This window comes from Chiloscyllium punctatum, chromosome 1 (assembly GCF_047496795.1).
Source record: "Chiloscyllium punctatum isolate Juve2018m chromosome 1, sChiPun1.3, whole genome shotgun sequence".
NCBI classification, from domain to species: domain Eukaryota; kingdom Metazoa; phylum Chordata; class Chondrichthyes; order Orectolobiformes; family Hemiscylliidae; genus Chiloscyllium; species Chiloscyllium punctatum.
The window spans coordinates 171,788,561-171,802,001 of record NC_092739.1 but is presented as its reverse complement, the minus strand read 5'-3'; the positions used below and the strand labels follow the sequence as shown (position 1 = coordinate 171,802,001).

At 47.0% G+C, this 13,441-nt stretch overlaps 1 protein-coding gene across 1 annotated transcript in view; it reads left to right on the top strand.

Moving 5' to 3' along the window:
• The window catches only part of LOC140481859 (dynactin subunit 1-like), a 148,036-nt gene that overhangs the window by 60,343 nt on the left and 74,252 nt on the right, over nucleotides 1-13,441 (top strand). Inside the window, 2 exon segments of the mRNA XM_072578436.1 lie at nucleotides 11,142-11,312; nucleotides 13,033-13,230. Coding sequence (XP_072434537.1) covers nucleotides 11,142-11,312; nucleotides 13,033-13,230 — 369 coding nt within the window.

Below are 13,441 nucleotides of genomic sequence, written 5' to 3'. Positions count from 1 at the left end.
GGTGGGAACATTCTGTTTAATATAAGAAAATGGTGTCTGTGTGGAGTTTACACATTCTCCCCGTGTCTGTGAGAAGTTTGCACATTCTCCCCGTGTCTGCGTGGGTTTTCTCTGGGTGCTGCAGTTTCCTCCCACAGTCCAAAGATGTGCAGGTCAACGAATTAGCCATGGGAAATTGCCCGTAGTGTTAGGGGCATTAGTCAGGGATAAATATAGGGCAAGGAAATGGTTCTGGATGGGTTACTCTTCAGAGGACTTGTTGGGCCGAAGGGCATGTTTCCACACTGCAGGAATTCTAATTCTTGTAATTCTGAAATGTTAGGCTGGAAGGTTTGGTGTCAATACTTTGTGGAAGTGGTACTGGGCAGAAGAGTCCTTCCAGGGTTTTGGTTTTGCTGCTGAGAGAGATTCGGCACTGTCCTTCATGATGTAGGGAAGGGAAACCCAAAATGTCAATGATGTTGCACAGGAAGGTGAATCTGATACTAGATATTAACATGAACACTCAGTCAGTGTGGGCAACAAAACATCTTCAGCAATTAGGCAAAGTCCCGAACAGCCCAGTCACTGTCGACGCCCCGAACTGCCCAGTCACTGTCGACGTCCCGAACTGCCCAATAACTGTCGACGCCCCGAACTGCCCAGTACCTGTCGACGCCCCGAACTGCCCAGTACCTGTCGACGCCCCGAACTGCCCAGTACCTGTCGACGCCCCGAACTGCCCAGTACCTGTCGACGCCCCGAACTGCCCAGTACCTGTCGACGCCCCGAACTGCCCAGTACCTGTCGACGCCCCGAACTGCCCAGTAACCCACCCAGCTGACCACAGTTTGCAGAAAAATGAAGTGATTGCAGCTGAACATCATGCTTCAGTTCCGAAACACTGGTGTCAGCATTGTGTCCTGCAGTTATAACTGACAGCAACAGTGCAGGGACAGAGAGACAGTGCCTTCACATTTGACCAGCAGCTGGCAGGGGACTGCAGGGTTTATCACTGAAATGCCAACCCCACCATCTGATTGTGTGGTTCACCACAGCATTGCCAGTAGAGGTATAGAGATATACAGCACAGAAACAGATCCTTCTGTCCAACTCACCTTTGCCGACCAGTTCTCCGAAATTAATCTAACCCCGCCTGCAAGCACCAGGCCCATACCCCTCCAAACCCTTCCGATTCATGTCCCCATCCAGATGCCTTTTAAATGTTGTAATTGAACCAGACTCCACCACATCCTCTGGCAGCTCGTTCCATACATGTACCACCCTCTGTGTGAAAAAGTTGCCCCTTAGGTCCCTTTTATATCTTTCCCCTCTCACCCTAAACCTATGCCCTCTAGTTGTGGACTCCCCGACCCCAGGGAAAAGACCTTGGCTATTCACTCCATCTCTCCTCATGATTTAGACAACCTTTATAAGGTCACCACTCAGCCTCCGACGCTTCAGCCCAAAGAAATCCAAACATATAAATAGAAAGCAGGAATTTTCAGCATTGTTTCACCTGAGGCCCACTGAAGATGTTACCGAGTAAAGTGACGAAATGTCTGGAAATGAACAGCCCCAGCCTGTTCGGCCTCTCACTGTAGCTCCAACCCTGGCAACATCCTTGTAAATCTTTTCTGAACCCTTTCAGGTTTCACAACATCTTTCTGATAGGAAGGAGACCAGTGGCTTAACAACGTCCTGTACAGCCGCAACATGACCTTCCAACTCCTGTACTCGATATTCTGACCAATAAAGGAAACATAGAACATAGAACAATACATCACAGAACAGGCCCTTCGGCCCACGATGTTGTGCCGAACATTTGTCCTAGCTTAAGCACCTATCCATGTACCTATCCAATTGCCACTTAAAGGTCGCCAATGATTCTGACTCTGCCACTCCCACAGGCAAAGCATTCCATGCCCCCACCACTCTCTAGGTAAAGAACCCACCCCTGACATCCCCCCATACCTTTCACCTTAAATTTATGTCCCCTTGTAACACTCTGTTGTACCCGGGGAAAAGGTCTCTGACTATCCTATCTATTCCCCTGATCATCTTATAAACCTCTATCAAGTCACCCCTCATCCTTCGCTGTTCCAATGAGAAAAGGCCTAGCACTCTCAACCTATCCTCGTACGACCTATTCTCCATTCCAGGCAACATCCTGGTAAATCTCCTCTGCACCCTCTCCAAAGCTTCCACATCTTTCCTAAAGTGAGGCGACCAGAACTGCACACAGTACTCCAAATGTGGCCTTACCAAGGTCCTGTACAGCTGCAACATCACTTCACGACTTTTGAATTCAATCCCTCTGCTCATGAACGCTAATACACCATAGGCCTTCTTACAAACTCTATCCACCTGAGTGGCAACTTTCAAAGATCTATGAACATAGACCCCAAGATCCCTCTTCCTCCACCTTACTAAGAACCCTACCGTTAACCCTGTATTCCGCATTCTTATTTGTCCTTCCAATATGGACAACCTCACACTTGACAGAGTTGAACTCCATCTGCCACTCCTCAGCCCAGCTCTGCATCATATCTAAGTCCCTTTGCAGCCGACAACAGCCCTCCTCACTATCCACAACTCCACCAATCTTCATATCGTCTGCAAATTTACTGACCCACCCTTCGACTCCCTCTTCCAAGTCATTAATAAAAATTACAAACAGCAGAGGACCCAGAACTGATCCCTGCGGAACTCCATTTGTAACTGGCTCCAGGCTGAATGTTTGCCATCTACCACCACTCTCTGCCTTCGACCGGTTAGCCAGTTTTCTATCCAACTGGCCAAATTTCCCTCTATCCCATGCCTCCTGACTTTCCGCATAAGCCTACCATGGGGAACCTTATCAAATGCCTTACTAAAATCCATGTACACTACATCCACTGCTCTACCCTCATCCACATGCTTGGTCACCTCCTCGAAGAATTCAATAAGACTTGTAAGGCAAGACCTACCCCTCACAAATCCGTGCTGGCTGTCCCTAATCGAGCAGTATCTTTCCAGTTACTCATAAATCCTATCCCTCAGTACCCTTTCCATTACTTTGCCTACTACCGAAGTAAGACTAACTGGCCTGTAATTCCCGGGGTTATCCCTATTCCCTTTTTTGAACAGGAGCACAACATTCGCCACTCTCCAGTCCCCTGGTATCACCCCTCTTGACAGTGAAGACGAAAAGATCATTGCCAACGGCTCTGCAATTTCCTCTCTTGCTTCCCACATAATCCTAGGATATATCCCATCAGGCCCGGGGGACTTGTCTATCCTCAAGTTTTTCAAAATGTCCAACACATCTTCCTTCCTAACAAGTATCTCTTCTAGCTTAACAGTCCGTTTCACACTCTCCTCTTCAACAATACGGTCCCTCTCATTTGTAAATACCGAAGAAAAGTACTCATTCAAGACCTCTCCTATCTCTTCTGACTCAATACACAGTCTCCCACTACTGTCCTTGATCGGACCTACCCTCGTTCTCGTCATTCTCATGTTTCTCACATACGCATAAAAGGCCCTGGGGTTATCCTTGATCCTACCCGCCAAGGATTTTTCATGCCCTCTCTTAGCTCTCCTAATCCCTTGCTTCAGGTCCCTTCTGTCTATCCTGTATCCCTCCACTGCTCTGTCTGGACCCTGTTTCCTCAACCTTATGTAAGCCTCCTTCTTCCTCTTTACTAGACATTCAACCTCCCTCATCAACCAAGGCTCCCTCACACGACCATTTCTTTCCTGCCTGATAGGTACATACATATCAAGGACACATCTTATCTGCTCCTTGAAAAAGTTCCACGTTTCAACGACATCCTTCCCTGACAGCCTATGCTCCCAACTTATGCTCCTCAAATCCTGTCTTGCAGCATTGTATTTACCCTTCCCCCAATTGTAAAGCTTACCCTGTTGCATGCACCTATCTCTCTCCATAACCAAAGTGAAAGTCACAGAATTGTGGTCGCCATCACCAAAATGTTCACCCACTAACAAGCCCATCACTTGTCCCGGTTCATTACCGAGTACCAAATCCAATATGGCCTCCCCTCTGGTCGGACAATCTACATACTGAGTTAGAAAAGCTTCCTGGACACACTGCACAAACACTGCCCCATCCAATCTACTTGATCTAAAGAGCTTCCAATCAATATTTGGGAAGTTGAAGTCGCCCATGACTACGACCCTGTGGCTTCTGCACCTTTCCAAAATCTGTTTCCCAATCTGTTTCTCCACATCTCTGCTGCTATTGGGGGACCTATAGTAAACACCCAACAAGGTGACTGCACCTTTCCTATTTCTGACTTCAGCCCATACTACCTCCCGAGGCAGATCCCCCTCAAACTTCCTTTCTGCAGCCGTTATACCATTTCTAATTAACAATGCCACCCCCCCCTCCTTTTTTACCACCCTCCCTAATCTTACTGAAACATCTGTAACCAGGAACCTCCAACAACCATTCCTGTCCCTCATCTATCCATGTTTTCGTGATGGCCACAACATCGTAGTCCCAGGTACCGATCCATGCCTCAAGTTCACCCACCTTATTTCTGATACTCCTTGCGTTGAAGTATATACACTTGAGCCCATCTCTGTGTCCGCAAGTAATCCCTGTCAGTGCTACCTTCTCCACAGCCTCCCTACAGTCTTGGACATCCTGAAAAACAGCTAACCTACTTGCTGGACTACAAGTCCGGATCCCATCCCCCGAAGAGTGCTAGCAAACCTACCCCCCAGGATATTAGTGCCCTTCTGGTTCAGGTGCAACCCGTCCTGCTTATACAAATCCCACCTTCCCCAGAATGCAGTCCAATTGTCCAAATACCTGAAGCCCTCCCTCCTACACCATCCTTGCAGCCACGTGTTCAACTGCACTCTCTCCCTATTCCTTGCCTCACTGTCACGTGGCACCGGCAACAACCCAGAGATGACGACTCTGTCTGTCCTAGCTTTTAGCTTCCAGCCTAACTCCCTGAGCTCCTGAATGACCTCCCCACCCCTCTTCCTAGCTATGTCGTTGGTGCCAATGTGTACCACGACTTCTGGCTGCACACCCTCCCCCTTAAGGATTCTGAAGACACGGACCGAGATGTCTCGGACCCCAGCACCCGGGAGGCAACAAACCATCCGAGAGTCTCGCCCATGTCCACAGAACCGCCTGTCTGTCCCTCTAACTATAGAGTCTCCTATAACTGGCGCTCTCCTCCTCTCCCCCTTTCCCTTCTGAGCCTCAGAGCCGGACCTCGTGCCAGAGACCTGGTCACTGCAGCTTACCCCTGCTAGGCCAAAGCATACCAAACGCCTTCTTCACTATCCTATCTACCTGCAACTCCACTTTCAAGGAGCTATGAATTTGCACTCCAAGGTCTCTTTGTTCAGCAACACTCCCTAGGACCTTACCATTTAGTGTATAAGTCCTGCTAAGATTTACTTTCCCAAAATGCAGCACCTCACATTTATCTGAATTAAACTCCATCTGCCACTTCTCAGCCCATTGGCCCATCTGGTCCAGATCCTGTTGTAATCTGAGGTAAACCTCTTCGCTGTCCACTACACCTCCAATTTTGGTGTCATCTGCAAACTTACTAACTGCACCTCTTATGTTCACATCCAAATCATTTATGTAAATGACAAAACGTAGAGGGCCCAGCACCGATCCTTGTGGCACTCCACTGGTCACAGGCCTCCAGTCTGAAAAACAACCCTCCACCACCACCCTCTGTCTTCTACCTTTGAGCCAGTTCTATATCCAAATGGCGAGCTCTCCATGTGATGTAAAACCTTGCTAACCTGTCTCCCATAGCTCCCTGACAGAGGCAATGGTCCAGTGATATTACCACTACATTGTTAACCCAGAGACCCAGATAACCTTCTGGAGACCTGGGTTCAAATACCACTATGGCAGGTGGTAGAATTTGAATTCAAAAAACAAAGAATTATGGAATTAGGGGTGTAATGATGACCATGCATCCTTTGTGAATTGTCAGAAAAGCCCATCTGGGTTGCCAGTGTCCTTGTCTGGTCTGACCTACATGTGACTCCAGGCCCACAACAATGTGGTTGACTTTTATCTGCCCTCTGGGTAATTAGGGATGGGCAGTAAATGCTGGTTTAGCCAGCGACACCCTGATCCTGGGAATGAATAAAGAAATAAAAGTCGAGCATAGTCAAACATCTTACGGAGGGACAGATTGTTCAGTAACGATCCTCCTTGCCTTTCTACCCTGCCCACAGCCAGGCCTGTTATCGCCTGGGTTGTTCTAATACACGTGTGGAATGAGCTGCCAGAGGAACTAACTGGTGGAGGATGGGACAGTTGCAACATTTAAAAGGCATGACTAGGAAGGGATAAGGGCCAAATGCTGATAAATGGGACTAGATGAATTTTGGATATCTGATTGCCGTGGACAAGTTAGACTGAAGGATCTGTTTCTGTGCTGTATAACTCTTCGATTGTACGACTTAAGGTCAGTGTTGGGTCCCAGAGGCTGCAGGGTCCCCAAGCGGAGAATGAGACCATCTTGTGGAGCCTGGGGTGCAGGGGGGCTGAGACTGAGTAGGAATATTATTTCATAGTTACAGATGATAATATCGGAACATACTTAGGAGACAGAATAGTCGGAACATTTTGGGATCAGATGTTTGCACATGTTTAAAACGTCAAAGGCATTGAGCTGGTCAGTGGCTATGGTGCAGGCTTGGTCTGTACTCTCTGCAGTTTAGAAGAGTCAGTGAGATCTTATTGAAACATAAAATCCAGAGGGGCCTGATTGACTGGGGCAAGAAAGGAATGTTTCCTGTTCTGGGAGAAGGTTGAATTTAGAGGCACTGTTTACAAACAAGGGGTCTCTCATTTCAAACAGATGAAGAAAGATATTTTCAGTGATCTTTGATCATTGAGATTTTTTTGGAATTCCCTCCCCAAAGGTCAGTGGATGCAGAATCTTTTAGGCAGAGGTTAATAGATTCTTGTTGACTAAGGGGGTTGAAAGGTTACTGGGAATATGCAGGAATGTCGAGTTGGGATTGACATCAGTTTAGCCACGATCTTATTCCATAGGCTTAAGGCCAAATGGCCTCTTGTTCACTGTATGAAAACAGTATCTACATGAAGCTCACACTCTCTCTTTCAGCAGAACGTCTTTACATTTGTTTACAATACCTCTGTTTATGAACCCAGAATTCGGTACATTTTACTAAGCACACTCTCAGTCTGTCCTAGCTCCCTCAGAAATTAATGCAATTCCCTCTGTTCCTGCACAATCTTTACCATTGGGCTAATAAATCCACTATTAATCCTTCCTGTCAAATATGATACCTCATGCTTCTCTTCATCCTTCTCTCAGTTCACAGCAGGTTTTGTGTCAGCTAAGATTTTTGGAAGTGCTTTTTACGGAGCATTAGAACATTCCTAGGCACCCAGGAGGATAGGAAAGATGGTAAGCTTGAGGTCTGTCGAGAAGTTGGAGAATTGGTGATGTCTCCGTGTGAGCAGTGTTAGGGTTGTTGGGTTTTCCGAGGTGAGCTGTTTCCATTGCCTGAAGGCATGGTGAGTGAAAGTACAACTCGAGTCAGAATGAGGATATGAGCTGTCTGAAAGCAGATTCGATAGAAATATTCAGAAGTGGATCATTACTTGAAGGCAAGCATCCCCAGATCTCTGAGGGAAACAGAAAGCATCAGGTGGCTATGTGGCCTCCTATATCATTCTGTTTTAACACCACCCACTGGGATTACTCACTGGAAACACCCCTGTCTATCTCCAGAGTCTTCTCAAAAGTTCAAGATTATAAAGTCAGTACACACAATTCCCCAGTTTCCATTTCTCAGACCCATGTTGATCGAAGAGTCGGATCGGATTTGTGTCCGAAACAAAGATTATCGTTTAACACAGAATTAAACTCCAGCTATAGGTAAATAGTTATAAGCCGCATAGGTAAACAGTTAGAAACCAGGCAGCATGGTGGCACAGTGGTTAGCACTGCTGCCTCACAGTGCCAGAGACCTGGGTTCAATTCCCGCCTCAGGCAACTGACTGTGTGGAGTTTGCACGTTCTCCCCGTGTCTGCGTGGGTTTCCTCCGGGTGCTCCGGTTTCCTCCAACAATCCAAAGATGTGCAGGATAGGGTGGATTAGCCATGGGAATGCAAGGCTAGGGGAATAGGTCTAGGTGGGGCGTTCTTCAAAGGGTCGGTATGGACTTATTGGGCCAAAGAGCCTGTTTCCAAGCTGTATGGATTCTGTTCTATTTGAAACCGTCTGGGTAAGGGGCGCGGGCCTGTCTGGGTAAAGGACTCTAAGAGTGTCTGCATATAAAAGGGAATTAGAAGTAGGTTATAAGTTATTGAGTGTCCTTGATAAGTATGTACCTGTCAGGCAGGAAGGAAAGGGTCGTGTGAGGGAGCCGTGGTTTAATAAGGAATTGGAATCCCTTGTGAAAGGGAAGAGGGCGGCCTATGTAAAGATGAGGCGTGAAGGTTCAGTTGGGACGATTGAGAGTTATAAGGTAGCCGGGAAGGATGTAAAGAGAGAGCTAAGAGCAGCAAGGAGGGGACGTGAAAGGTCCTTAGTTGTTAGGATTAGGGAAAACCCTAAGGCTTTCTATAGGTATGTCAGGAATAAAAGAATGACCAGGGTAGGAATAGGTCCAGTCAAGGACAGTAGTGGGAAGTTGTGTGTGGAGGCTGAAGAGATTGGGGAGACACTGAATGAATACTTTTCGTCAGTATTCACTCAGGAACAGGACATTGTTGCCGATGTGAATACTGAGTCACAATTAATTAGAATGGATGGCTTTGAGGTAAGTAGGGAAGAGGTGTTGGAAATTCTGGAAAGGGTGAAAATAGATAAGTCCCCTGGGCCGGATGGCATTTATCCTAGGATCCTCTGGGAAGCTAGGGAGGAGATTGCAGAGCCATTGGCCTTGATTTTTATGTCCTCGTTGTCTACAGGAATAGTGCCAGAAGACTGGAGGATAGCGAATGTGGTCTCCTTGTTCAAGAAGGGGAGTAGGGATAATCCTAGTAATTATATCACTTCTGTTGTGAGCAAAGTCTTAGAGAGAATTGTAAGGGATAGGATTTATGAACATCTGGATAGGAATAATGTGATCAAGGATAGTCAGCATGGTTTTGTGAAGGGCAGGTCGTGCCTCACAAACCTTATTGAATTCTTTGAGAAGGTGACCAAGGAAGTGGACGAGGGTAAAGCAGTAGATGTGGTGTATATGGATTTTAGTAAGGCGTTCGATAAGGTACCCCATGGCAGGCTAATGCAAAAACTACGGAGGTATGGCATTGAGGGTGCATTAGAAGTTTGGATTAGGAATTGGCTGGTTGGAAGGAGACAGAGGGTAGTAGTTGATGGTATAGGTTCATCTTGGAGTGCAGTTACTAGCGGTGTTCCACAAGGATCTGTTTTGGGACCATTGCTGTTTGTCATTTTTATAAATGACCTGGAGGAAGGGTTAGAAGGTTGGGTGAGCAAGTTTGCGGATGATACGAAAGTCGGTGGAGTGGTGGACAGCGAAGAAGGATGTGGCAGGTTACAGCGGGATATAGATAAGCTGCAGAGCTGGGCAGTAAGGTGGCAAATGGAGTTCAATGTAGCTAAGTGTGAAGTCATTCACTTTGGTAGGAGTAACAAGAAGATGGATTACTGGGCTAATGGTAGACTACTTGGTCGTGTGGATGAGCAGAGGGATCTTGGTGTCCATGTACACAGATCTCTGAAAGTTGCCACCCAGGTAAATAGTGTGGTGAAGAAGGCATATGGCGTACTGGTTTTTATTGGGAGAGGAATTGAGTTCCGGAGTCCTGAGGTCATGTTGCAGTTGTATAAGACTCTGGTGCGGCCGCATCTGGAATATTGTGTGCAGTTTTGGTCGCCATACTATAGGAAGGATGTGGAGGCACTGGAACGGGTGCAGAGGAGGTTTACCAGGACGTTGCCTGGTATGGTAGGAAGATCCTATGAGGAAAGGCTGAGGCACTTGGGGCTGTTTTCATTGGAGAAAAGAAGGTTTAGGGGTGACTTGATAGAGGTGTACAAGATGATTAGGGGATTAGATAGGGTTGACAGTGAGAACCTTTTTCTGTGTGTGGAGTCAGCTATTACGAGGGGGCATAGCTTTAAATTAAGGGGGGGGTAGATATAGGACAGATGTTAGGGGTAAATTCTTTACTCAGCGGGTTGTGAGTTCATGGAATGCCCTGCCAGTATCAGTGGTGGACTCTCCCTCTTTATGGGCATTTAAACGGGCATTGGATAGGCATATGGAGGATAGTGGGCTAGTGTAGGTTAGGTGGGCTTGGATCGGCGCAACTTCGAGGGCCAAAGGGCCTGTACTGCGCTGTATTGTTCTATGTTCTATGTTCTCAAAGTAGCAGGCAGTTTGTTGATTCCTATTCCTGAAATGTTGTGATGATACTGATGCTTGCTGTGCTGGTCAGGTTGGTGTTTCTCAGACACCTCCCTGTGTGGTTGATACCAAAGAGAGATAAGTGGGCTTGTTCACTTCTGTAAGGTCTTTGACTTACTAGTTGTGGTAAACTATGATGTTCAGTCATCTTAACATTAAGTCGCAGTTTGCAACAACTACTGAAGGAAAGATGCATTCATTTCCTTCAGTTTAATGTGGGTGTTGACTGCAGAGACCAGTGATTGCAAGCTTCAATGTTGCTGGAGGTCAGTCCATTCTGTTCTGTTTTGTTCATAGCCCCAGGCTGTTGAGTCACCTGTGAACTAGTCAGACAGTTGTTGGTGGACTGAAAGATTTTGTTGTTCCTCTGTCACTACTTCCTAGACTAGTCACCTTTCAGTTCCCACCCAGATACAGCTGTATCACACACATCTACACAGTACCCCATCACGGTAGCTGGTTTAGTCCCTGTTTATACAATCAATTATTAACACAAAACTTGCTATGATTGTTCGGCTCTTTGTTTCTCTAAACATGCTGCAATCCCTTCAAGCACCTTTTAAAAACAATTCTGTCCCATTTCAGCCCAAATATTTTATAAAAGCGCAAAAATAAACAGCTGGAGTCATAAAGGCTGCTAAGTCGCGATGGTTTTTGGAAAGCTGGGTCTGGGGCTGAGCAATGGGTGGGGCTGCTGGGGAGGAGGTTTGTTCCGCCTCAGTAATTGGTGAGTTTTCTCTTTCAGTCCACCAGGACGACTGGTTCAAGTGGGACTTCCCTGACACCGTCCCCATCTGGTGGGGAGCCCAGCAGCAGTGAGCCCAGTACCCCAGCACAGACTCCACTTGCTGCTCCAATCATCCCTACACCAACTGGACTGCCCTCACCGATGGCACCTCCTCTGCTCTCTCCCAAGGTCAGTAAGCATTGATGATGGAGTTAATGTCACTGCTGCACAGTGAATTCTCCCTGTCCCAGCTCTATTAAATCTACCCCTGTCTGGAACTCACATTGCAGATACTGAGAGTGAACTGAAAACCCCTTTGTGTGTGTGTGTGGCTGTAGTGGGGCGATTGCAGCTGTAACATCGGAATAGCAGGATACCATTCCACTGGTGAAACCTGTCCGGCTAATCAGTGAGAATGGGGCCTGATCTGTGCCTTCACCCCAAATCCATCCACAGTTGGGAATGAGAGAACATCCTACTGCCCATTCGTGAGACAGCCACCTCAACTCTCTGTGGAAGAGAATTCCTCCTCATCTTCACTGTACATTAATGTGACCAAGAGTGTGCTTTCTCTATATTAGAGTTAGTTTGAAACGATCAGCCCGGTTTCTCTAATGAGAGAGAGAAAGTGAGGACTGCAGATGCTGGAGACCAGAGTTGAAAAATGTGGTGCTGGAAAAACACAGCAGTATAGGCAGTATCCGAGGAGCAGGAGAATCGACGTTTCGGGCATAAGCCTGATTCCTGAAGAAGGGCTTATGCCCGAAACGTCGATTCTCCTGCTCCTTGGATGCTGCCTGGCCTGCTGTGTTTTTCCAGCACCACACTCTATAATAAACACAAAAGTATTGATTGATGATGAAACCCGAGCTCTTGCTGAGTTGAAATGTGAATCCGTGCTTCCTGCTCTTAATTATGAAAAAAACAACTGACCTGCTCTTGCTCTTGTTTTTCATGTTGTCGGTCCAGCTCTGTTAGACTTTTATAGATTGCAGTCATATCTCAGCCCATCCAGCTCAGCTCCAGTGAATAGGTGCTCAGTTGAACCAGTTTCTCCTAAGGAGAGTCCAGTTGTTCAATTATCAGCCAAATGACCCTCCACCGTATTCCCCCTGTGATAAATATATCCCTTTTTAGGTATCCAGATAATAACTGCAGTAAGACATCCCCGTTCCTCAGCTCAGGTGCTCCTGCAATGAAGGGGATTTGCTGCAGCTGCCTGTCTATTTTCATTGACTGGTGTACCCGAATACCCAAAACCCTCTATCCACTGGTCCTAACATCACCATGTAAGTGATGAAAGAAGCCAACGATCTGCCGCTGCTGGAAATCAGAAACAAAAACTGAAATTGCTGGAAAAACTCAGCAGGTTTGGCCTCCTGTGTGGGGAGAAAGCAGAATTGATGTTTCAGACCCAGTGACCCTTCATCAGATACACTGAAATAAAGGTGTGCCTGTCTGATTTTCACACTGAAGTACATCTGCCAGGTGTGTGCCCACTCACTCCATGTTGAAATCCCCATGAGCGCTCCTTTCCTCTTCTCCCAATTCACAGTCCCACCCAGTTTTGTGTTGTCAGACAACTTGGCAATGTTGGAACTGTGTGAACTGATGTTTGTGGTACCCCACTAATCACTGCCCAACGCTCAGAAAAAGACCCATTGATTTCTGTTTCCTGTCTGCCAACGAATTCTCAGTCCAGGCCAGTATACTAACAGTTGTCCCATGTTCTTTAAACTTTCCCACTAACTTCTTCTGACCAACCCTAACAAAAGCTTTCTGAAAATTCAAACACCCTGCAGCTACTGGCTCTGTCTTATTGTTGATAACTGATGACTGCCATTTCTGCAGCACCTGGGGCTAGCTCAAGGTGAAGACAAAGGTTTTCATTGGTGCCTCCTGTTTCTAGGAAGAGGAGACTCTCCGAACCCAGGTGAAGGATCTTGAAGAGAAACTGGAAACTTTAAAAATGAAGAGAAATGAGGACCGAGCCAAACTGAAAGAGCTGGAGAAGTTCAAGATACAGTTTGAGCAGCTGCAGGAATGGAAACAGAAGATGCAGGAACAGCAGAATGAGCTCCAACGGCAACTCAAAGAGGCCAAAAAGGTAAATGTTCTGTCAGCATTAATCAGCATCAGTCTCTGTGTCCCAGCCACAGCTCACTGACTGTACTCAGCTGAGTAACAGGAAGGGGACTGAGCTGCTCCTACTCTCCTGACTACTGATGTCACTTCAGTTGTGTCTAATCACCGCGCCCGTTACCGGGGCAGCGTTTAATCACCGCGCCTGTTACCGGGACATGGTTTAATCATCGCAC